Consider the following 26701-nt stretch of genomic DNA (forward strand, 5'->3'; position numbering starts at 1 on the left):
CTGCAGACTATTGTGCCACACTTTTTTGTTCCCCACTATCACTTTCCTACAAGATTACTTGAAAGTTTTGCTTGCTAATAACCAGCAAACCCAAAAAAACTTCCAATTACATGAAATGAACCACTATTCTTCCCAACATTATCATTTCCTTCAAGATGTTACCTAGTATCTCAGTAAATTCATTTTTGACAATTAACACTGAATTGAGATGCCCTTTAGCCATGTGTATTTTGAAATGGACTGAACACAAACTACACTCACCTTCCTAGCACTGGCAAACCCCAGTACTCTCTTGGGGCAGAGCAAGACGAGACAAATCTGGGATCACTTTTAATTGGAGACTTCACTGCTTTAAAACTCTGCTCCAGGCCTCTGTGCTAATTCCTACAGAAGATTGTTTTCATAAACTTTCCATCTCTCTCACAGGCAAGCCCTGCTGTTTTATGACCAACAAAGAAACTAAATCCCAGTCTGAGAGTCCTGCAAGGTAAATTCCTTCTAGATACTGAGCAGCCTTCTCATCTCATTGTACTGTTCTGTAATGGGGTTGGTAATGATAACTGCACATGGCTCATAGAGGGATTTGTTACACTCACAACTGTCATTTGTTTGCACCCCAGACTGACTGTCAGGCTGAAATGGTATTTTTCACTGAATAAAAAATTCTAATAAATTCAAATGAAGAATGACTAAAGTATTTGACACTACAGCTGTCTGCAGCTCCTGGCTGCAGTACAAAAGTTTGTCTAGTCGTAATTCTTCAACTATTCTTATTTTTCAAATATTATTCTATATAATACATAGAATATATTATTGTATATATTTTGAATAACAAGTTTCAGCACTCACAGTAAACTTTACAATGATTCCATGGACTAATGTTATACAATACACATAATTTTTAATTTTCCCCTTCAATTTACTCTGTGGTTCCCAGCGGAAACAAAATTATTTGCTAAGCATTTAAATTTAAGAGAGTTTCACTCTATTGCCTGTGGAGTCCCTATTATGTGAAAACACAAATTTAATGTGGTGGTGACCAGATGTAAGAGGATTTGTAAGGGAGGAAGTGGAACATTCAGTGATATATTTAGAAGTAGAAATTTTAATTTAGGGAATTCCAAACCAAAGATCTGCTGCACAATTCTCTTTTTTCCCCTGTTAATTACTCAGAGATGCCAGACACGACAGTATAATGTCAGCCCTAATTTACATGTGACTTAACATGAACTTTTGCTCCCAAATTCAGTGTATGCATTCGACAGGAAGGGATCCTCAACCCAAACTCTGCACTACTTTGAATTTCTTTCTTCCACTTTACAATTCAAATCACTACACTTAATCTGCAATTTTAATTGTCCACTGATTAATAAATTCTAGAACATTCTGTTTTGAGTTCATAAATAAAATATTGATGTAGTCTATACAACAGGAAGCATTTGTTAGCTTTAGTGCTGTACAACCTCCCAGTTACAGAGGGGTGTTAATACTTATGTGCAATTTCCTTTCGCCTCATGAAAAGAGACTGCTTAAAAACTACAAATTACAAGTTCAGTCTTTGGGGATGACAGTGATGCATTAATTGCAAGAGCAGCCTAGAAGCCCAAGCACAAAGCCAGGAAATGCAGGGTCCAAGGAAAACTCCCTTTGCCAAGTCTTGGCTGCTGTAAGAGCCTGGAGCCTTGGGGACAATGGGGATAGTGCAGCATGGAGAGACTGAACTGGTCTGCACTCCAGCCACACCAAACACTGCCAGACACTAGCTTGCTTTATTACAAGCAAGATCAGGACTCAGGTTTTGCTTCTGTGCAGGCAGTCTCAGTTGCTAGAAGTGACAATTCAGATAGTAAGAATAACAGTGACATTTTGAGAACAAATTTCCTTTACAAAAATAATGCAGTCATACCTTTCTTCCCCTTGGCTTCATTAATAACCAATACCATAAAAACACTCATACCTCTCAGGCTCTGAATTATTTCCTCAGAGAAGCCACATCCTTCCCAAGCCCACTCTGCACATGGGAAGGATTTGGTTTTCCAGTTTGCAGAACTGTGGCATCAAAACAAAGCTGATTTTCCCAGCTCATGCCTTCCTGCAGGTATAAGCAGGTTGTTTGTTTAATCAAGTGAGGGGTCTGGAAAGGGCAGGGGTTTTGAGCTTTTCCTTTGCCCGTAGGGGCTTTTGTTATATTCAAACATCAGAATTTGTACTTGTTTTTCAGGTGCTGCTGGGATAAAAACTTCAAGGGTTTATCATGAGTATCTGCAGGCACTGCCAGGCAGCAGGACTCACAGGAAGGGTGAGGAACAAAAGCAGGAGGAAAAGTGCAGGAGACATCAATCTGGAGCAAATCCCAGGAGACAAGGGCAGCACATCAGTCACTGTCTGGCTGGGGTGGGAATCCCAATAAATCCAGAGCCCTGGGAATCTCCCGATGGATTGGGAACATCCTGCATTTCAGCAACAACTTCTATGGCTGGCAGAAGGTAAAACACTTGGGGATAAGCAGCTCTTGGAAAGTCCCACACAACAGCCTCAAAAAAACCCCAGAAACAGCTGTTGCCTTGAGATCCCTACCAAAATTTGGCAATTCTGAAGATTTTCCTAGAAAAGCCGCAGCTGTGCAGATTAACTCTTCACCACAAACTGTTCACTTGTATCACTATACTCCCAGCAGTCCCTGTCCCATTTTGAGACAATTTTATTCTGTATGGCCACAGAGGTGAAAAGCAGCTGCTCTTCCTCAGTGCCATGTGCAGAGGGCAGAATTTATTTCTGGACAAAACCCTTTTACTGCCTCTTCCTTCCACCCAGAGCTCAGAAAGAGCCTGTGCTGCTCCCACCAAACCAAAAGATTTAACAAATGCTCCTCATCAGAAGGAGAATTTAAACAATGAAATTCACTCCTAAGCATCGCCATCATGACTGATCTAATGGTATTGAGGGTTTGGACCACCATGAACTGAGCTAACTCTGTACTGAAGGAAAAAAATGTCAAAACTCACAGAAATTTCAGACTGGACTTTGGATGGCCATCACTGGACAATCACCTGCTCTGTGGCCACATATTAAAATCTCACAGAAGAGCCTTAAAATTAATCTGAATTAATTCTGTGATGTCCATAAATTAAATATTCTTATTAAATAATTAATAAGTCCAATGACTAGAAAAAACCTCCTTTATGAGTAAATACCATATGCTGTTTCACACACAGTTTAAGCTCCCTAATTAGCATCTTACATATAATGAGCAGCAACTGTTTAACTCTTTGCATGCAACCATGGTTAAGTGGATGGAACCAACCAGCTTTAATTTGCCTGATGCCTCAAATTACATATCCATTTAACTTCAAGATGCACACTGTGCAGGAATCTTCTGCTTGCTTGCCTTTTTTTCCTTTGCCTTTAATCTTCCCTTTTTATGCCGAGCCATTCTAGAAGTAAATAAATAAACTGAATAAAATTAATTTCACCCAGAAAAAAAACTTTAAAAGGCATCCTCGGGGAAATAAGAGGAAAGATATGAAAGGTAAACATTTAATAAAAAAGCACTGAGGTAAGACCTGCACGACCTTCAGACTCTCTTCTGTCACAAACCCATCAAACCCTGCAATGTGACATTGCCAGGGCAGGTAACAAGTTGTGACAACAGCCATGCATAACATTTTGCCATTCCAAAGCACAGGGCTATTTATATTCACCATATTTATATTCACCCAGGGTAGCTCATTAGCTTGTTTGTCTGCAGATGAAGAACACACACACAGCCAGGGTAAAGGGGTATAAATGGCACTGCACCTACCAGAACCACCCTGGCTGGGCTGCAGACTATTTAAAGAATGTTAAACCATGCCATCACAGCTGCTTCTAGCTCATCTTTGTGTCGTGGGTGTTTATCCTCCCTAAAAACACCATGCACATTGCAAGGCTGGCATGTGGCACTGGCTGGAAGAACAGGTGCCCTTTGGGATCTCCACATACAAAATATTGAAACAACCTCAAGAGAGGTTCAGGTTGCCTGTGAAACAGTGCACACTTCGACCTTTTTTTTTTTTTTTGCAAACCTTGGACTTTAGGTAAAGCCTTTAAAAATCAAAACACTCCATAATCTTTACATTACAAATTCCTTCTAACTGGCAGCATTCTAAAGCATTCTTTTGGCTTCCATTTTTATTATTTTCCCTGCTTTAATTTTTTAATGAAATGAAGAGATCCTTTAGTGTTTATGTAAGCCACCAGACCAGCAGCCCCGGAGAACCCAGCCTAATTAAATTGTTTTCAGAGTGTGTGGCTTCCTTTTCCTTTTACATAAACAGGGGCTGGCACCCACCCAGGCTGTGCCAGGGGCACCAGAACAGCCAGCATCACTTCCCACTGAGGCCAAGGGGCTCAATCCCCACTATTTTCCATTCTCACTTCTCCCACACCATCACAGAAGGCAATTTCCTCACCAGGAGGAATTATCCCCTTGGTTTGGGAAGTGCCACAGGGCAAAACCCTTCCTGTTCTGGTAACTTCCACAATAAAGAACAAAACACAACAAATCCTTCCTGTCCATAACTGCTCCTTCACAATTCTGGCATTTTAAGACGGGCTGTAATCCAAGTGTAAGCCTGTAACAGAGGAAAAAAAAAAAAGGACAAAGTCAGAACTTGTGCCTTACACATGATGTGTTATCTCTGTGATGCTGCACTCAAATCTGCACAAAACAAAAGAACCAGTCTCATATTCCCAGTCCCCAGTGGAAGCAGCAGCCTAAAGGAAAAGCTAGAACGGAAGCATTGCTATAAATTGGTTTTTAGGACTCATAATGGCTTGTCGCTCAAAACTCCCAAACGGCAGCAGAAATAATTTCCTGAATTTGTACATATAAATTAATATCTCCAGCCTGCATAGAAACACCTTGTTTGCTTACTAGCCTCTGCCTCATCTATTGTTTTCTGACTGAGATTCTGCAGCAGTGCCACAGCTGTGCACAATGCATCCCAAGTCTGCTGTTTTATTTAAATGAGCCTGAGCATCCCAAGAAAAAGGCTCGACACGATGAGGATTTAACTACCAGTGAAATAGGGATTGTTACAAGTGCAACCAGAACAAAAAGCTAGTATGTCAATGTATTTATGTATATATTCACAAATACAATGATAACAGACAATGATACTCAGGCTAAAAGACAGAGATACACATCTTGGGACTGCATTTATTTTAACAGTATATTTTAACCTCCTACATGGCTGACACAGCCAACCTAAAAGGGCCACAGCATCTCATAGGAGGAGCTAATGTCCAACATGACATGCAACAAAACATTAGTTCAGCAGAGAAGAAAAATCAGGATTTTTTGCTTGCTCAAAGACATAGCTTATAACTGGCCAACCTCACTCCCATAATTACCTCTATTGATTTCAAGAGATTTCGACTGCCAAGCCTTTAAAGTGGGGTTGATCTCACTGACTGTAAACACTTACAGGGTGGGTATCTGCATATTCAGCTCCTGTCCCTGCAGGGATCTGCATGTTAGGGTAAGGTTAATAAAGGTTTTTAAGCTCCAGCCCCTCTGCTGTTGGTGGAGAGAAATGAAATAAAATGTTTTGCACTGGGCTGAGTTGAGCCTCTTCCTTTACAGGGAGCCTTGACACAAACTCCCCATCTCTTTGCCTGAGAGCTCCTTAATTTCAAAATTCTAATAATTTGGAGGGAAGGGGTTTACATTTTCCATTTCAAGAGAGGCTCCTGCCTTTCTTAACAAACACCTGCCTTTCAAACCAGGACAAGAATTCACATCCTGCCCAGCACTGCCCTGTGCTCTGCTCCCCAGCCACAAACAGTGACCCTGCCACACACATCCAAGGCACAACAAGGTCAATTCAAAAGTCAACTCCAGGCCAAGCATTCAAAATAAACCCTGCCCGTTGTCAAGTCAAAGGGAGCAGACTCTTGGCCAAGTTTGTAGCTTTGCTGTGGGTTTATTTTTTCCCTCTAAGTTGTGATCAACAGAAAAACCTCAGGCGAAATTCTAAAAGTTATCACAGTGAAACTATTGAATCAGAAAATGTACTGGGGAGAAAGCAAACTGCAAGTATCTGCTTTTCTCTGTTTTGTTGTACAAATACACTTGTGTGGGGCTTTTGTTTCCCCCTTCTTCCTCTCAGCCGCACAAGTAAATAAAGATCTAGAAAAGCTGCACTGAAATTCTCTCTCAAGATGGTTATTTCATAAAAATGTTTTTCAAAGTTTACCTTGGACTTTTTTGCAAGGGAATAAATGCATTTTTCCCAAGGTGAATAACTAACATTTGCCCTCTCCATTTTAACTGGCACACAGGGATAAGCTGAACTCATCAATTTGACTGCCATAATAAATTTTAATGTTCTGCACACACACTTTCTTATTCTTACGTGACAGAGCAAATCAAAACAACAACAAAAATCTTTAAGAAGAAAATACTACACATTCATAACAATCTGGAATATACAGAATAAACCACTTGGGCTTTTCTGTACTCAACAGTAAAAACTCAACAGTAACTACTCCAGCCATAGTTTATGAAAATTAGTCAAGGCTACAGATTGGTCTGGAAAAACAACAGGGTCAGGGTGGAATTAATTTCTATTAAAATACACGGTGAAGCAGATTATCCCAGTGCCACTCATGCTGGCTGTGGCTTTACTGACCAAGCCAGCAGGATTGCAGGAGTCATTAGGATTAACAAAAGGGTAAAACACTATGCAATTCAGAAAATACAGCATTTTGTCTGGAAAACTTCCAGCTCCAAGACAAGGAAAAAAATAATTAGGTAAACTTTTAGAAGGCAATTGGGAGGGTTAGGTAGCATATATTCTCAAAATCAGAAAAATCAAACATGCAAATCTTGGATGCTTGTGTTCTATGGGAAAATCTATGTATGGACGAGGAGGCGGATGTAAAGAATGTGCATTTCTATTAATTTAACCCCAGTCTCAGTAAAGCCTCTTTATCAAAATTGCTGAGCACCTGTACCTTCATGAAATCCAGGGCTAGGCAGCTTGGAATCCTTTTCCTGACCTGCACAGCAGCACTTGTGGAGCAGAGCTGCAGAACACAGAGCTGGCCCCAGACTTTGTTTGTACCTCAAGGCATGCAATGATGCCAGCAGGAGAATCAATGGCTCCCAACACTGCATTAGAAGGAAAGTGTTCACTGAGTGCCACTGAGAGCAGCTCAATGAAATTAAGATATTAACAGAGCAAATGGCAACCCAGCTCTTCCACAGGCTGGACTGCAGCCTGAGTAAACTCAGCTTAGCCAGGCCAAGCACAAGGGCCAGACTTTCAGAGGCTGGGGGAGGAAGGGAGGAGGTTTTGCTTCTAAACACACATTAGAAACTGGAGGTTCCTGGAGAGAGATGTGTTCATAATTAAACAGAGCTCCTATTTAATCAATAACATACATAAAGATCAGATATTCTTTAAAACATTGGCAAATATGGGGTTTCAGAGGTTTTGAAGTCACACATAAGAATTTCTATTTATATCCCTCACATCTGCCATTACTCTATCAAATTAATGCTAAACTCGAGGATTTTTAAACTCTAGTTCCTTACAGTGTTGTGTTTAAAGCTTGCAGTAATTCACAAAATCCTCCTAGTTACCTAGCAGAATTGTCTTTATTGGTCTTCTGTGGAAAGATTCAAGTGATTACACTGGTTTGAGGGTTGAGGTTTGGTTTTGTTGTTCGAGGGCTTTTTGTAATCTATGTGTAAAGCATTTCATGGAAGTGAAATTTTAAGAGAAAACCAATTGCCTTCTGTCAGTAAGCTGCTAGGCAGTTCTTACAGAGGCATGAATTAAAATGGGTTTTCCTGCAGCAGTATCAGCTCACCACAATGGACAGAATTCCTGTACAGCTCTACTTCATGGATACTACTACTGCAGCTCTTAATGGCTTTGTTGCCTCTACAGTACATTTTCAGATTCATTTGGGGAAGTTCTCCTAACAAGGAATAAAACATTTGCTACAGCACTAAATTTCATTACAGAAAACCACAGGAAATATATGCTTTACAAAGCAACCATGCTGCAGTCATCAAATCAAGTTTGGTTTTTTTTTTTCACAAGTTTCAGTCATTGTCAAGACAATCCATAATTCTACAAAACCCTGCTAGCTGAAATTTTGCCAAGGCAATACAAAGTGCAGAGCTGACAGCACCACAGACTGATGGACTATCAGTTTCCCTTGCTAGGCCAAGCTGCACATTTATATTTTTTTCTTCCTGAACTGGATATGGTAACCCTGTAAATGTGCCTTCTCTGCCACCTTGAAAGAGCAGACAATTTCAAAAAGGGGGGTTGAGACTACATCTGCACCATAAAAATCTGTTCCCAAAAAGAAATACAGCACCTTCCTTGCACATCTTTATTTCTTCTTTATGAATTTAAAAGTATTGGGCAGTATTCCCTGTGCAGAGCAAAGCAAGAAAAGGAATTGCATCCAAACTAGTGACGGAAACAAGCACCACATGGGTCCCAGTCCCATTGTGTACAAAATTGTCACAAGGTCAGCTGGCATTGTACCAAAGCAGCCAGCACAGAAACTGAGCCTAAACAAGAGAGATAAGTATGTCCTCTGACAAAGAAGATTCTCAACAAAACCAGCAAAAGGAGTTCCATTATGTAGGGGGAAAATGCAGTTATTAAAAATGTAACAACATCCTGCTGCAAACATTCTTTTAGCCATTCTCTTTATTGCAGAGAGCCCCAAACTGTGTCAAGTGCTTTGGTTCAGAAAAATATTCATACACTGATTAGGATATACCCCAAAAGAGATTTGCCATGTAAATATAATGACTGATTGAATGTGACAAGCCTCCTTCTAGAACAGTAAACACTGAAGCTTTTGTTTGGGGATATTAATCAGCTCAGCAAGCTCCAAGTGTCACCTGTGCCAGGATGGAAGAAAAATCATCCCCACTGCTGGTAGAGCAGGCACCAGTGATACCCAAGGAGGCAGAACATTCCCTGAAGGAATTCCTGAGGATCCCAGCTATTCCAGCAGGCAGGTCCCCCCAGACACTCCTCCTTCTGTAAATGCCCATCCCATTAGCAATAATGTTCCTGCTCCAGTGGCTGGGGAGGTGCACACAGAAATCTGGGAGAGCTTTCTGCCAATGCAGACAGATGTTGTAATTCTCTAAGACTGGCCCAGCAGCCTGGCTGCACCTTGATACAGAGGGAAGACAGTGCCCACTACACTGAGAATATCTTATGTCTCAGAAATCTGACTTGAGTTTGAGAATAATTAGAAAACAGAGATGTCAGGGAATAATACACCAGAATTCCTAACTGCAGCTTGGCCATCAGCAGATCTTCCTGCTGTTCCTACCTCTGCTGCTCAGTGGCAAAGAACTTCACTGATGATTTCTTTTCAAGTTCAGGTTCCTGTAGAAGGGCAAATGGTTATGTAAAAATCAAGTGGCTGACTGAAGTGGTGAAGTCAGGGCTCTGAGGGATGCAAAGCCACCACCCTCTGCTGTAAAATGCTCATTTCTTATAGGAGGGTACCACACGTGCTGAGCAAACAGGAAAAATCACCAGCCAGTAACAGAAATGATCCTCCTCAAACACTGAAAACTTCACCTGTCCCACTGGGGTGGTGTATGCTCTGACATTGCCAAACTGGAATTAAATAAGCCCAAAGTGTGCCCAAAGCTCAGCCCGTCCCAATGGCTGAGGCTCCCAAGCTCTGCAAGTGAGCATGTGCAACCTGGCAGTTCTCCATCCAGCTCCCACCCATTTCTGCATTCCCTGATCCTTGCAAATGGAACAGTTGGCTCCTGGATCAAGGCTGGAGTAGCAAAGACCCATCTCAGTGTTTCACTGCCCCATTATTCCCAGAGCTAATTCCACCAGCCTATTTCCTGCTCTCAGCCTCTGGTCCCACCAAGCTGAGCAAAGGGACAGGCAGCTCAGATGATCCTCTGAATCTGGAAATAGAAAAGTACACTTTCTGTCTCACTTACTAATACTGCTGCTCATTTTGCTGTGTCCCAGTTTCTCATCCATCTGCAATCAAAATTCAGTGTAGCTGATGGAGAAGGGAACACGGAGCAGCACAGTCCAGGATCAGGCATTTCTGCTCAGAAATTCTCCCCCAAAGCTCAGGAAGGACCTAGGACATGGTTAAATAAATCAGGTCACTGAGTACAAGGGCAGATAATGCCAGTTTTCCTTTGGAATTAGTTCTGGAGTTAATGCAAGAGCTTTTGAAAATTTTGCAGTGTTCAAAAATCACTGGGAGCAGGTGAGTGTTCTTCCCCATGCACATTGTCTGACAGGGAATATTAATAAATGCAGCTTTCCAGCTGGTACAAGGGAGTACCCACAGTGTCTCCCTCTCTTAGCTGGAGGAGACTGAGATGGATATAGTTATCTCCAAGATTTTTAACTCTGATTACATCAATTTGACTGCTAGATTCCAAAGTTACTAGAAAGGTAGACAGATTGCTTTCTTAATAATTCAGATTCAGAAATAAAAAATAGAAAGCTTATTATGACATAACCCAGTAGATATCTGATTCCTCCTTTTAATGCCAACATTACTGGTAATAATTTTAAGCAATTACATAATAACTAAAATGTATTGTGTGAATTCCTCAGAATTTCTATTAGCTGGTGTTTTACCTCCAGTTCCCTGGGGGAAAATTCTGAGCTATGCCTCAGGCAATTTAAATTTTTTTCTCAGAAAGGTAACACACACTGAAGGAGATTAAGCAGTGGAGGCTCCAAAGTAACCTACTGGAAAAAAAATTCAAAACGTATCTAAGAGATCTATATAAATGGTATGTACAAGTCTTCCAAAAACATTTAACTGAAATTCTACCCCTCTGACAACTGTGTGTTTTGGCATCATTTCTAATGGGGAGGGTTTTACTCTCACTAATTATTTGACTGCACTTTCTGTGTCAGGTCAGAGGCAGTGGCTAATATATGTCAGGGCAATCAGAGCCAATTTAAAATGTATATAAAAATATATTTGTGTTACATTATTTATGTTATATACATTTTTATATCTATATAATATATATAGATACAAACATAGATATTGATATCTAAAGTATATACCAACAAACAAAGTAATTCAAGCAGCTGCCCACAGTGAACAAGTGGAAGCAGCTCCCACCAGACCCTGGAGCCTTTCCTGCAGGGCTTGGGGCTCCCAGGCTGAGCATTCCAAGAATGGCATTCCTGAGGAAGGACACAGGAAGGATGCTGGCCAACTGGCTGCTTCCACTTTTCTGGAAAACAAGTTCTAACAGGAACAGAGGAGACTAACCTTACCTTCTGGGGCTTTTCAGCAAAGTGGATCAGGCCACTAGAGAAAAATGAGGTTTCATGCCCCCTTCTGCTGTTTTGCATTACAAGCACTCACTGAAATTTGGCTGCTCACAGAGTTTAGCACAGACCTTTTTAGCAGTCGCTCAGTTTCCAAAAATCACTTTCAAAGAGACAGGCAGTATAGGAACTACTGCACATTTGTAACAGATATCCATGGCCTAACATCCTTTCCTAATTTTTTTATCTGCAATTCCCAAAGTCCACCAACTGAAAGCTCCTAACTCATTGCAACACGGGTGCACAAGGTTTAAAGGGTAATGAGGTAAGGGGTAATTAGGGCAAGGGGGGGAGAACCTTTCCTAGAAAACACAAGATACTAATTAACAAAATAAGTTAACTAACAGGAAAAAAAGGAAAGGGGAAAAGTGGTAAAAGGGAAAAGGTCATCGTGCTCTTGACATGGCTCTGCTGCACTGGTTTAAACTATTTAAATTTTCAACTAAATTCTAACTGCTTGACTGCAACCTCCTTTGTATCTCCAGTCAATCCATTCTAGTTCCCATTTTGGGTTTGGAGCTGCAAAGGCAAGCTAAAACAAGAACACTGCTAGGCATGAGATGGTTTGAAAACACATCCTGCTCAGGGCTGGGACAGGAACTGCCCAGAACACCATGCTCAGCTCGCAATACTGATTACAATGGTTACCTGCAGGAAAATTACTGAATTCTGTTATTCTTAAAACACTGGAACTGAAAGATGGCAAATGTAAATGTGTAAATTCCTCCAGCTGGGGCCTTCTACTCCCACTGTTATTCCTGCTGTCTGAGGTGACTTCATAAAATTGCTTGTTTTTAATCTAAAAGACAGAGCTACCCATTCAAATGAAATAAACAGGACTTTTTGAGTTTATTTTAATAGCAGTGAAGGGCATCTTGTTTTGAATTGGCCCTTCTAGGTAAGTTGTTGGAATAAATCCTTCTTGTTGGATGATAATTGAATGAGCATGGGGAATTCTGACAATTCCAGGTGCCAAGAAATTGGGAGAAAATAACAGCTGTTCTCATCAAACAGCAGAAAGGCAAAATCACAGTCACTCTTAATAAATGTGTAGCATAAACACTGAGCAGAGAGCGAAAGAGATACATTAAAAATATTTTTTAAAATAAAATTACACTGTGAGTCCAACAGAGATAAGATTCTACAGCAAGCACTGAGTGCAACCACGCTGACAGAACTCTCTGTTCTGTCACATTCCTTCTGTGCAAAGCATGCAGTCTAAAATAATGATTTCATATCTATCACTATCTAAAGATTTTAAAGGTAAGGAAAAAAATCTTATGGCAGAGCAGTCACTCCAGGACTTTTTCATTCTCACTTTCAAATAAAAACCTTTTTCTTTTTTTTTTTCCTTTTTCTAACAGAAAGGGTGTAAATGCACAGTGCCTTCAGAGACAACTTTAGTACTTCAAAGTTGGTCTTAACTGGACAGTTGGAAATGATAATCCAGCTGCTGGAGAAGAAAATATACAGAATTATCTTCCACTGAACCTGTGCTGACACACACAATGTTGAATAAATCTTTCTCTCTGCTCCTCCTTTCCCTAAGACAGAAAAACAAAATTTTTGAGGAAGCTACATGGTATTCTTACCTGACAACCTTTTGCCAGACTGTAACATAAGTTTTTGTTTTCCTTTTCATCTCAGAACATGAATAGAAACAGTCTTTGAAGTATATTTAGACTAAACTTTTTTTTTTAATGTTGATTTTCAGGAATGTTGCCAATCCACTTTTAGCAGATGGTTTGCTATTTAATGTCTCTAGGCAGACAGAGAAGCTTTAATCAATAGAATCAAAAGAAATGTTGAGAAATTACACACAATTTTACAAAATCAAAGGCATTTCCTATGTATTGTCAAGCAGACTGAAATATATTGACGTGTTGTTACTGCAAGGAGCTGAGGAATGTCTCCCACATCACAACACTGAATTTCCTTCTAGTGTTTTCAAGTCTCCAGGTTTCCTCACAACAAGGAATTTTACCCAGTCAGAAATTTAGAAAGGGCAGCTTAATTAAGAAAAAAAGAACCCAGGGCTGAGCAATTAAAAACCCACCCTGAAGAGCTGGCAGTGCCCACATCAAAAGCTCTACCTCTGTTACTTTCTCCAACAAGAAATCTGTGCTGTGGCTCCCTGCTCACTCTGGCATTCCACCTGCACCTGCTTAACCATAAGGATCCATAAGGACCCCTAGCTTAACCATATTTTCAGAGAGACAGCGTACAGAAAATATTCAGATATATTTAATTTCAGATATATTTTATATTTCTGTATTCAACTGCATGCAGAATTTTGTCTCAGTGCTTAAATAAGAGTAATAGGATCAGCACTGTGAAGGTGATTTTAACAAATATTCTGGTTTTTTATGTAAGAAGGACACAAGCTGTGCTGGAAACTCAGGTGTGTTGGTAGAATTGCACTTACAGGAATTAGATTTAAATGTTTCACTACCAAAATCATTCCTGTTACAATGGCAGCAAGTGGGAACGATGTGTCCAGACAAAAGTCTTCTGCTGTCATTTTGTTATAGCTTTTTCTGGTCTGGGTGCTTTTAGTGCCTAAATTCACCAGTCTTCTTGGCATTGTGTACAAGTCTACACATCCCTTTGGAGCTTGTGTTTGGGTTTTTCTGTTGCTGGTTTGCTTGGGTGATGTCTAACAGTTTTAAATTAATTTTAAATTTGTACAGCTTTACAGCCACATGAAAACATTAGCTGAATAGAGGTTTGAAATACTTCATCCTGCTACACCAAGTTTAATGATGTCACAATCCTTTATGGCTGGCATCATGTAAAGCCACAGAGCTGTGACTCTGAAAAAGCAGGATCAAAACAACCACACACAGTTATAACACTGGAGAACAAAACCATCACGATTTTGGTTCCAGGCCCAGGATTTTGCTTATGATAAAAAAATTTCTTAATTCATTAAAGGGGCTACACATGTTTTATGAGATCCATATAAACTAAATCAAATTAAGTCTTCAATCTTTGAGTGCTAGATTTGGCATTTATTAACAAGCAAATATTTGTAGCAATCTACTAGATGTGAAATTGGTTTTGAGAGTGATAGGAAAGCAAAAAGCTCTCAGAAGATAATCAAAAATGGTGCACTGCTTCCTTCCATTCCATGGGAACTCTCTAGGACCAGTTTCAATAAAACCAGTAAGGAATCCAGAGTTTCTACTCCATAACTACAATTTCATACCAACTCAACAAGAACAAAGCATTCAGGTATCCTTGTGCAGCCTGCCGCTTGTGCTGTGCTTTTCTCCTCCTTGACCCTCCTTGTCCTCCAAACTGTTAAATGTGAACACATCTTCTAATCAGAAATTCCACAGAAATTACAGCATGCTACTCCCACACCCTTCACTTAGGCAACTTAAAATATTCCTGTTAGCACAAGTAGAAGAGGGAAAGGCTGGCATGCTATTATCATTCCATATACAGCTAGTAAAATCATAAATACCTCAGAGAAAGGCAAATACACAGAACAAAGTTATTGTAAAAATGATTCTGTGCTTAGGTCTGCAAGCCTTTTTATTCTGTGCACAGAGAAATCCCAGAAGACGTTTTCTCCAGCCATAATTTCACTGCAATGATAATCCTGTAATGGATGAGTACAGACTCACTGAGTCTGCAGTGTTTGAAAAGTTTATCTGACAAGTTTCACTTTTACCTCCAGCATGCCAAATCTTCTTGCAAAGCCGCTGGCAAGTCATGACTTGATGCAGAAAGGAAAGCTTCAAAGCAATTTGAATCCACCATGAAAGCAGGGACAGGTAATTCTCTGCATTAGTTGGATGGTTCATGAAAGAGATCTTTAGCTAGATTCAGATTACATATGAGCAAGTAACACAGCCTGAAAATCTGTATTATCTCCCTAAAATGAATGATCATTTATCTATGATGGAAAAACCCCCAGAAATACTACCTTTTTCCTACACTCTTCAGAAAGCTGCTTATAAAAATCCTATTTTCTCACAGATCACCTGTGACAGCTCTAATAAAAGGAAAATTCAAACATTCACATTTTAAATATGGGGCTTGATTTAGGAGATAGGAAATGTCAAAACCAAACCTACAACAGGATTTCCAGAGCCCTGCTGACACGGCTAACACAGGGTCCCTGAGCTCCTGCAGTTGCAGCATCCAAGCAGAGATTTGAGCACCTGTGTGTATTTAAGATGTGCTAATTAGAACGTGCATGTCGGGAGAGCTGTCTAATCTCATACTCAGGGCTCATGCCAGCCTCAAGTTTGTGTCACTGGACAACAGATGTGCCTACTGCAACATCTGGCTGTGCTGCAGCACCCCCAACATCTGGCAATGCTGCAGCAAACCCCAACATCTGGCTATGCTCCTGTCACAGGAATAATGCATTTTTAAAATCTCATGTGTTTAAAACATAGTTGGAGTAGTGAATTACAACAAGGATCCCTCACAGGCTTGAGAAGATATGTTGGCACTTTAAAGGCAGAGCACTTCAAGGTAGCAGCTTGGACCTTCCACCTTCATATTCTAGAACAGAAATTACAATATTCCCATTTGTTAATTTTCAATGGCACGCAAAGAAGATGCTGGAGGACTGTAATAATTAATGTCCATCAGGGTTTCAGCTCCTAAACATCTCTGCCTTTTCCTCAGAAAACCAAGGATACCATGTTAAAAACAGCACCTGAGCTACAAAACACCTGCTGAGCAGAGGCAAATTGTGGAGAAAACACCAACAAAATGTTGCTTCCCAGAGAACACAACTTCATTGCACAAGCCTAGAGAGATTCAGGTGTAGGTAACAGCACCATGAAGTCAAAGCATTAAGTTTCATGTAGTTTTCATGCAGGACCAGAGCCCCAGGTGACACTAGAGTGGCACAGGGAGCACTGGGAACCTGCAGGACCTGAGCCCCAGGTGACACCAGAGTGGCACAGGGAGCACTGGAACCTGCAGGACCTGAGCCCACAGCCCCAGGTGACACCAGAGTGGCACAGGGAGCACAGAGAACCTGCAGGACCTGAGCCCCAGGTGACACCAGAGTGGCACAGGGAGCACTGGGAACCTGCAGGACCTGAGCCCCAGGTGACACCAGAGTGGCACAGGGAGCACTGGAACCTGCAGGACCTGAGCCCCAGGTGACACCAGAGTGGCACAGGGAGCACAGAGAACCTGCAGGACCTGAGCCCCAGGTGACACCAGAGTGGCACAGGGAGCACAGAGAACCTGCAGGACTAGAGCCCCAGGTGACACCAGAGTGGCACAGGGAGCACTGGAACCTGCAGGACCTGGAGCAGAGCAGCTCTCTCCACCCCTGCTCAGCCCCACACCTCTGCTCAAACCCCTCCTTCACCGAGCCTGTGCCATTACAGATAACAAATGTCAACAAAAATGAACTTCTGCAGAGAAAAGGCAAACTTTTCTAGCCCAGCAAGGAGGGAACTGGGGGAGGGCATAGAAGTCACAGCTCTGCTCCTGATTCACTTTGTAACCTTCTGTTGAAGACTTCCCTGAAATTGTCAGACTGAAGGAAACAGAATCCAGGTCAACTCCCCTCCCAACTACAAAGTATTCATTCACTCTCACTCTGCAGCCAAATAAAACTTCTCTTGCTCCTGTCAAAAGAAACAATCTCGAATAAATCTGCCATGCCATTCCCACTGTATAAACCTGGAGAAACAGAGCAATCTAGATGACAATCAGGAAAACAGAAAATAAAAAAAAGAGAAACCTCATTCTGAAGAAAACAACTTTGATCATGGCAGGAATCATTCAATATCCAGCAATGAAATCCAGTTACCTTAACAAGGCCAAGCTACCACTCCTCAGTTTTGCCCACTGCATCCTAACCCCAGTGACAGAAGTGCTCAGTGGAAGAACCAGCAGGAATATAATTAGAAGGGAGCTAAATATATTAAAGGCACAAAAAAGTTAATTTTAATAATAGCAATAATACACTATCAAGGTGTAGTCAACTTAATCAACAACATTAAGTCTTCAGTAGATTGTCCTTGAAATACCTACACCTCCAGTGTTGCTTGAAAATTTACAGCAAATTAAGTCTTCCAGTTGAAATGACTGTATTAAGGTCTCTTTAGAGTGCTCATCCCTAAGCATGGAAGAACATGAAAGTTAAATTCCAATTAATCCGCACTGACATGCGGCCATCTAGAATGACTTGAGAAGTCACAGTCTAAAGAGGAGAAATAATGGGATTAATCCTGCCTGTCTTACATATGAAGCAGCTGCTGCCATTGCAATTATCTGCCCTGGGACAGCAGATCTGTGTGCCTGCACAGAGCCAGGGAACTCGGGGAATACACAGGGAATGCTGAGCCCTCTGCAGTGGAGCCAGGGCTGAGTGCTCCCAGGGCTGCTCCTGTGTTTCCCAGCAGAATAAATTCACTGCAGCCAGTGATAAACATGTCTAATTGCTTTTGAGCTTGAGGGGAATAAGCTGGAGGGATTTGGCCATTAATTATTCCCCAAAGGAAAGCAGCTCAGGAGTCAAAGCCAGGGTGGAGTGGCCATTTGGATCCTGGTGAGCTGGCTCTGTGGAACACAGCTAGGGACAGAAGACATTCTTCTCTGTGTTTGAGATCAAGAAATAAAGGGTAGGTAAGAAACGTGACATTTACTTACCCAAATCTTTCCCAGGCTAAAATTAAGAACGTGGGCTGACCTAGTTCCCAAGCTCAAAATACAGAGTTTGTGAGAGCAAATCATTTCCCCCTGACACCTGGCACAGGGACTGAGTGAATCACACACTGGGGACTCTCCCTGGCCCAGCTGACCACAGAGGGTGATCAGATATCCAACTGTGGCACAGCTAATATTAGCTCAAGTAAATCCACACAGCAAATCATCCTAAGCAGCAGAATGAAAGATGATGATGTAAACAACTCTTCTCTCACACAGTGCCTGATATTCCACTGATAGGAACAGCTTGCAAGGATGGAGGATCAGAGCCTAGCAGGACACAGATGTCTTAGCAACCATCCACCAACCCTAGCTAAAAATTCAGCTAGAAATGAACTGTGTGTTACATCTTCAGTTTAGATCTAGCCTGCGTCTCAACTGCTCAGTAATTCTGTTAGGTCCAAGGGGCTGGGAGGAAGAATGGGGCAGGGGCAAGGAAGCAAGTTCATGCCATAGAGTTCACAGTCTGTAATCTCTTAAGGTAATTCCCCAACCAAAACATCCTCTGATTAAAAACAGGAAGGCTGAAAAACACTAAAATGACACTATGTAATAAGACAGGATGATGTGCAGCAGTGTTTTGAGTGATATGATTTAATCACAGCTTCACTGTTCAAGGAAAATTAACTCTGAACTATGATGGCCTGAAGTGAGACTGCAGAAAACAGCACATTGCTCCCTTTTGCTGGTGTTTGTCACTTGATACAAACCCAGTATCAGATTAAGAGCAGCCTGCCCACACCCCTGATCTTCCAACTGCTCATACAACTTAGGGCAAGGTTTTGGTGTCAGAGCCAATGCATGGTGCATTATTAATATGAAGGATATGTTGTGATCTGGCTGAAGCACTCTCGAATTGATTTTAATAACGTGAGAGTGTCTGGGGTTTATTGAGCCAGACTTTGGTGTTTGTGAACTCAACAGAACACAGATTTTTTATCCCGTTTAACACTTGCTAACCTCAGCCCTCCAAAGCATACTCTCTGGGAATAAAGCTCAGTGCTACCACAGTCCATGTGCCACACCTCTGTCAGGCAGGAAAGGGGCTGCATTTGGCACCAAGCCACCCAGCTGTTCCTTTACTCAGTTTATTTCCTACACACAAACACACACACACAACTGATCTTGAAAAAGACCCCATCCTGTTAGCAAACCCCAAAAAAGGTGGGAACTGAAAGTTTCTCTCAGAGGGCTGCCTGCTAGCATGGAGCATCTGCCTCCTGCTGAAGGTTTGGGCTAAGGCAGGAGAGCATCCCAGTGTAATTCACACCACAATCCCATTGCCACAGAAAATCACTGCTAAAGGTCACCTGAAGTCACCTGGCCAAAGCCATCCCGTGAGCTGTGTCTGGCCACAAGCCAGCAATCGGGATTCCCAGGCTGTGGGCAGCTCAAGTTTCAGCATCGAGCTCTAGCTGCACAAGATTCTGCTTTCTGTGATTTCCCTGTCCATGCTGCTCTTCCCAAACACAAGGCACACCAGCTCTGATTCCCTCTGAACCTCTCGTATCTGGACATCTCTTTTCAGTCTGATACTCTTCTCACTGTGAAAATGCCTTTTTAAACAGATATCCTTTAAAAGGGGCTTTATATGAAGGCACGTGTTATTTCTTCTTATTTCCAGGACACTTGATAAAATATTACAAGATTGCAATTTATACGCTAAAGGAATTCCCAGATGGTATCTAATCAAACAATCAGAAAGCAAATTAAAATGAAGTATTAGCACAACCCGGTGTGTGAAATGCAGCAGCTAAAGCTCTCTGGCATTTGCAGGATATCCTATGGAATGTAATTCCATTACCCCTGCTAATTTCATGCCTGTTCAGCATTGCAGAACATCTGAGATATTGAGACCTCTCTCCAGCACAAAAAAGAAGTGGTCCAAGGAAAAGTTTGACTGCAAACTACAGACAACCCTTACAACCATGTCTAGAACCATTACAGCAGCTGGTTTACTCAATTTCTGGCAGCAGCTCTCAAACATATAATTTCTCAAAGCTGACCTTCAGGTTCAAATCAAACTCAGTCAAGCTTGGGATATTTCTTTCAATAACTTCAGAGAGTTTTGCACCATGACCCAGAATTCACAGCATCTCACAGTTCTAAGCAAGATCTGATTAGAGTATCACCCTATTCTGCAGTATCTGCCACAGGAATTCCTGTGAGAACCCCAGTTATAATTATCTGGCAAATAAAAGTACAGAAAATATACTCTGAGCTAAGTATCTGTGATTTTTATTTTATTAATTTATTTATCTTAAAGAGTAAGTCATTTCAATAAGGCATGAGAAGCTTGTAAAGCCTTTTTTTTTTATAACCCACTAATACTTTAGTACTTATCACCAAGCTGTTCACTTAGTAAATTTTGAAAGACCCTCTTCAACTTTAAAAGAAGCATTATTTGAGGGGAAAAAACGTCCAGTTTGGCTTATGAATGGACAGTCCCAAAAAAAACAAAAGTTCATGCTCTAATCCATGCTAAGGATGGATTCCCTGATTGGAGTGCACCTTTTCTCTACTGCTCTAAGAACTAGTGACCAAAGGCACACATGCAGTTAATTCCCTTGAAAACAGTCGCTTGTTTCCTTGAAAACAAGCCAGGCTCTTTGAGTTTCACACCAACAAACCTGCAGGAGTTATACTCCAGCCTCCTAATAAGGGAAATCAGTGAACTTTCACAGAACCACAGAACCACCAGGTTAGAAGAGATCTCCCAGTCCAGCCCAACTCCTCAGCTAGAGCATGGCACTGAGTGCTACATCCAGGCTTTTGGAAACACATCCAGGGATGCTGACCCCACCACCTGCCTGGGCAGTGCTGTATTCCAGTGTTCCAACTTCCCAGAACTCCAGCATTCTCATTCTGTGTATCTCATTCTTAGCCAGAGCCCTGTGGAAGATCCCTGCTTTCATATGTGCTTCCACAGTGCACTCCACTGGCACACAGACAAGAACACATTTCCTTCTTCAAATCCGTTTCGGGAACCAAGGAAAACTTAAGGACAGCATGACAGAACTTAAAGCTTGAAGAAGCTGCTATAACCCATTCTCCAGGGAAGAAAGGGGGGGAAACAATTATAAAAAGCAGCCTTTTACTCCTCTGAGCGAGGTGACAAGAGAAATGAGTACATATACAAAATGAATGGTGATATGCCATATTTAGGAAGATATTAACACAAGTCAAAGCAAAGTGGCTGGAACAGCACTACGAAGTTGTGCTACTGACCAGCAGGGAAGCCCAGCTCAAACAGGATTACCCACCCTGCTCTTCTTCATGTTCCCAAAATTTGGCCAAAGCTACCTGGAAGTGAGCCAGGTTTTTGCACTGATGATAGGTATGCTTTCCCACACGGTCTCCTCCTCTTTTCAGATTTAGGAGAGACTAGAACTGGGGTGTGAGCATTCAGAGGAGGTTGTGCAGGAGTACAGAAGAGATGGTTCCTGTAGATTTTGTACAGGTTCTCACCTGTCCCCAAGCCTCCTCACCATCCAATTCATTGGCAGGCTGAGAGGATATGATGCCATGCAGATGATGAAAATACAAAGGAAGACACTAGAGATCCCTCCAGTAAATGAAAGTAATGCAAAATCCCAAATTCACAGGAAATAATCACATTCTCTCCCAGTGTCTCCCCACTTCAACCCTTCTCTCAGGGCACCCATTAAAAGGCGATCAAGTTAAAAGGCATTCCACAGAGAGATCGCCCCAGTTATAACGCCGAGCGGCTCCCGGCATTAAGGGAAAAAACCCTCATCATCCCGAGCAACACAGAGACTCAGCACGGATTAGCGGAGTCAGGCTTAAAGGGGGGAGGAGAGCAACAATTCCACTAGCAGCAAACCGTTTTGAAAAACAACAAATGGAAATTTAAAAAAAAAATAAAATAAAATAAATAAATAAATGAAATTTACGAAAGCAGCAAGATGGGAAGCGGGTGTGCTTGGGGAAGGCACAGGCAGGGGGGAGCTGAGCTGAGCTCCAGCCCCGGCTCCGGGAGGGTTCCCCGGGCTCTCCCGGCTGTCGCTGGTTCCGCCGATCGCGACATTCGCGACATTCGCGACAGCCGCACACGCAGCGGGAGGGGATGGAGAGCAAGCCGGGGTGAGGTGGTACCTTGGATGTGCTGCTTGATGACATTTTCCAAATGGTCCAGCCTTTCTATAATCCTTAAAGTGTCCCCTTTGTCTTCCTCTAACTTTTTCTCCGAGACGGGCTCCTGCACTTTGACATAAACACTGGCAATGTAGTTGGTGACCCAGCCCACGTACAGCAGGCAGACGATGTTAGTCATTCCACTCAAAATCACGCAAGTGGACACTAAAGTTTTGGTTTTCCTGGTGCACACCATCCTGAGATCCCTCCATATAGCTCCAAAAAAATCCTGTGATCCAGAAAACAAAAATGAGCTGCGATGAAAAGCAATCCTTTCCCCCCGCCCTTTCCCCCAAACGGAGAGCGCTCCCAAGTCACTCCATCTCCACGCAGAAAGTTCTCCGATCCACAGAACCACAAACACTCGCCGCCTACCTAGGGAGGGCTGGCAACTGGAATGCCGGCTGCGAGCGCTCGGGAAGAGCCCAAAGTTTGCGGTGCGGACAGCAGGCAGCGAGGCGTGCCCAGCCCCGGCACCGCCCCGGGCATCACCGCCAGCCCCGCGGCGCGGCCCCGGCCCCGGCCCCGGCCCCGCTCGGCGCGGCCCTGCGAGCCATGGCGGGCTGAGCCACGGCAGCCGTGGGAGCGGGGCTGGGAACGACGGCAGCGGTGGGAACGGGGCTGCGAGCGATGCGAGCGATGGGAGCGGGGCTGCGAGCCCTGGAGCCCCAGGAGCGCTGGGAGCGGGGCTGGCCCGACTGGCAGCGCCCGGCTCCAATGGCAGCGGCGCTGCGGGGCCGCGGGGCGGGGACGAGCCGGGACACAGCGGCTGGTACATCGGCACCCACCGGCGCCTGCCTGCCTCGCTGCCTGCTTCATTGCCTGCTTCACTGCCTGCTTCACTGCCTCACTGCCTGCCTGCCTCACTGCCTGCTTCACTGCCTGCTTCACTGCCTGCTTCACTGCCTGCCTCACTGCTTGCTTCACTGCCTGCTTCACTGCCTGCTTCACTGCCTGCCTCACTGCCTGCCTCACTGCCTGCTTCACTGCCTGCTTCACTGCCTGCCTGTCTCGCTGCCTGCTTCACTGCCTGCTTCACTGCCTGCTTCACTGCCTGCCTCACTGCTTGCTTCACTGCCTGCTTCACTGCCTGCTTCACTGCCTGCCTCACTGCCTGCTTCACTGCCTCACTGCCTGCCTCACTGCCTGCCTGCCTCACTGCCTGCCTGCCTCACTGCCTGCCTCACTGCCTGCTTCACTGCCTCACTGCCTGCCTCACTGCCTGCCTGCTTCACTGCCTGGCTGCTTCTCTGCCTGCTTCTCTGCCTGCTTCTCTGCCTGCCTGCTTCCATCCCTGCTTCTCTGCTGGCTTCCCTCCTTCCCTCCTCTCCTCCTCGCCTCCCAGCTTCTCTGCCTCCCTGCCTTCCTGCCTCCCTTCTTCTCTGCCTGTTTCTCTACTTGCTTGCTTCCCTCCCTACTTGCTTCCTTCCCTCCCTGCCTGCCTGCTTACCTTCCTGTTTCTCTCCCTGCCTCCCTCCCTCCTTCCCTGCCTGCATCCTTCCGTCTCTCCCTCCCTTCCTCCCTGTCTCCATCCCTCTCTCCATCCCTCCCTCCATCCCTCCTTCCCTCCTTCCCTCTCTCCCTCTCTCCCTCCTTCCCTCGCTCCCATCCCTCACACGATCTGTGTGCTATGGCTCGGCACCCCGAGCCCTCCGCCCGCCTCAGGAGTGGCCCTGGAGACGGGCTCCCGGCTCCCGGCTGCTGGCGAGCAGCCAGCCCTGCGATGTGCCCGGCTCCGAGCCCTGGGCTCTGAACCCTGGCGTGCCCGCTCCCGCCGAGCCGGGCTGGGAGCACCGGGCATCCTCACCGCATCCCGCATCGTTCGGTTCATCGCCTCCCCACTCCGCAGGGACACGCTCCATCCGAGAGCATCCCGAATTAGCTTCGGGATCCGGGCCAGCATCGCTAACTCACCATTTAGCTCGGCATGCCCCTGCTGCTTTCCTCTCTCCACCTCACATTTTACGTTTTTTTAAAAAACACACTTAAAAGGCAAATTCCTGTCAATATGAAATCTCAGTGATTTGAGAGAAGGCACATGACGAATCTTTTCCATTCCTATTAAATGGGGACTTTTGTACTATATGAGATCATTTTCTTTTGATAGTCGCAAGACAGAAATGTAACCAGCACATCCAGTATTAGAAACAATGAGGCACGTGTTAATTAACATTCTAAAATTATTTTGAACGCTTATCCAATGAAAGCAAGAATATCAAACGCTGTGGATTGGCTGCACTGTGTGCAGTCACGCCCCAGAGCTGATGGTGCCACCAGGGTTTGCCCGTGTGCAGAAGGTCCCAGGACTTACTGCTGAAATATAAACCTGTGAGTGTTCAAACCCTTCAACAGCTCAAATGCACACGGCGACATCTTACGAGGAGTAAAAGCACACGATTTGTCTTAGGTTTTGGGGTTGTTATTTTTTAATTAATTGCAAGCAAAACCCAGTGTTCAAGAAGAGCGTCCTGCCAAAAGGCAGAATGACTTCTTCCTTCCCATGGCTGGTGCTCCATAGAAACAGTGAAAATGACGACACAAACCAGCACCGACAGAAGAGCAGTCAGCTCTGCCAACAAAGCTGGAAAACAAACTGCCCCTCAGTCTGCTGAGCCTCTCTGGAAACCAGCTGAAATTTTGGCCAGTTTGGAAGTACTGCGGTAACACTAGAAGGGGCAAGCCCAAGAGAACTCCCTTGGAAATTAGAATATAGAACACAAGGTATTTGAACGAGAAAACAATATTTATATTTTAAGAAAAAATGTTTTCAATCATACAGGGCAGTTTACTGGACAAAGCAGTCAATGAACAAGTTAAAGCTTTGTAAAAGACAGAACACTGAGAGAATTTATTGGAGCAGTTCCACCCTGTAAGTCAGTTAATCCATTGGTCTGCAATGAATGTTTGTCTACACCATCATTTATTTTTTCTATTTCCTATCTTTGTGTAACACTTCAATGTTACATTTTTGCTTCTGGTAGCAACCCAGTGCAGGAAGTGCTGTGGCTGGAGCCCTTAATAATAGTGTTACCTAGACTTCCTTTAATCTTTGTAAACCCTGCCTGCAGTCACAAAATACAAATCCTTCAGCAATTTAGGCAGAATCCAAGACTTAGTCGGGGACTTCTCAATTTAAAACACAACTTATCTGAAATCAGCCCAGGTAAGGGATGAGTAACAAGCATTAACAAGTCATAATTTCCATGGAAATGTATGAAATGCTAAGCACTAACGCTTTTATAAACAAATATGAACAGTACTTGTCACTAATGGCTGTAAGCACGTCCATAAGTGACATGAGCATTTGGAAAGAGATGGATAATGTGTCTCACAGCCTTTACAGGTTGCTTATAACAGTACATAATTGATTAACCTACAGTAACTATTAATAGCTCTTCAGCCTTTTGTCCCCATCAGCCCTCTGATCATGTTTAAAATATATTTTCATTTATAACCACATTCTCCTACTGCCAAAGCTGCACTCCTGTCTCCTAACCTGAGCCTTGATTTTACTGAAGCTGCTTGTAAAACTGACTTCATAGCAAAACCTCCAGATGCTTTGATACACAAAAAAATGTGCTGGCTTTCATGCCTCTGGTAATAACATTCTAGACAGGTCTCTTTAAAAGTCTTCTTTTATGGGTTTGTACAAAGTTGGAGGTATCCAAGTGTGTGCCATTTAGAAATTGGTTGGTTTTGTCATTTTGATTTAGTGTTTAGTATTACAATCCAGATGAGACCCCTTCATGCAACATATTACATAAATACATAAGCAGTCCACTTTAATAATTTAATGGGAACAAAAACACGAAAAGGAACAATAGGAGAATGGAAATGCTGCCAGCCTCACATTATAGTCAAGGAGAAAATTAGGTGCTAAAACCCTTAAATGTTTCTTTTTTGAACATTTAAATTATAGGGGAGCACAAGGTCTATGAAATATTTTCTCTGAAATCAAAGTGGTGTTTTGTGCTTCAGGTGTTTAAGCTTGAGGCAGTACAATCCACTGTGCAGGCTATTAAAATACGTGTCTTGATTTTCTCCTTGTCCTGATACTGCTGTGCTATGTCATGCTATACAAATTATTTCATATTTCCTAAAACAGGTATTTAATGTGGTGTTTACCGGCTTTAATGTGCATTTCCCCCGACTACACTGCTGTAATAGGGCACCATTTCAAATATTAAAGTCACAATTTAGTAAATAATGCAAGATAAGTGGCAGCTGTAAAGTAATTCAGTTAGTATTTCTTACTTATCATTACAGTTCATGGAAGGGAAATGTTTAACAACTGCATTTTTATTGTTGCATTTTGATGCAAGTTAAAACATTTTTACATGTAAGATGGTGCTTGAAACATCAGAATCAAAAATACTTACCCCATTTTATAAGAACAAGTTTCTTACACCTCGTTAGAAATCAGTGGAAAAGCTTAACTTTTAAACTTTATTTTTATCACATTCTATTGAGATTCTTAGCCGAAA

At 43.0% G+C, this 26701-nt stretch overlaps 1 protein-coding gene across 3 annotated transcripts in view; it reads right to left on the reverse strand.

Annotated features, from left to right (window-relative positions):
- The window catches only part of GALNT18 (polypeptide N-acetylgalactosaminyltransferase 18), a 179917-nt gene extending 155701 nt beyond the window's left edge, over positions 1–24216 (reverse strand). The window contains exons 1-2 of one of the 3 annotated variants that reach the window (XM_033062516.1): positions 24132–24216; positions 22179–22446 (exon numbers count right to left, since the gene is read on the reverse strand). In XM_033062516.1, the coding sequence (XP_032918407.1) occupies positions 22179–22446; positions 24132–24134 (271 nt within the window). In that variant the 5' untranslated portion in view covers positions 24135–24216. Of the gene's footprint in view, positions 1–22178; positions 22447–22592; positions 22716–24131 lie in introns of those variants that run through there. The other 2 variants (XM_033062514.1, XM_033062515.2) reach the window with 2 other exon arrangements.
- Positions 24217–26701: the final 2485 nt, after the last annotated feature.

Source organism: Catharus ustulatus, chromosome 6 (assembly GCF_009819885.2).
Source record: "Catharus ustulatus isolate bCatUst1 chromosome 6, bCatUst1.pri.v2, whole genome shotgun sequence".
Taxonomy (NCBI): Eukaryota; Metazoa; Chordata; class Aves; order Passeriformes; family Turdidae; genus Catharus; species Catharus ustulatus.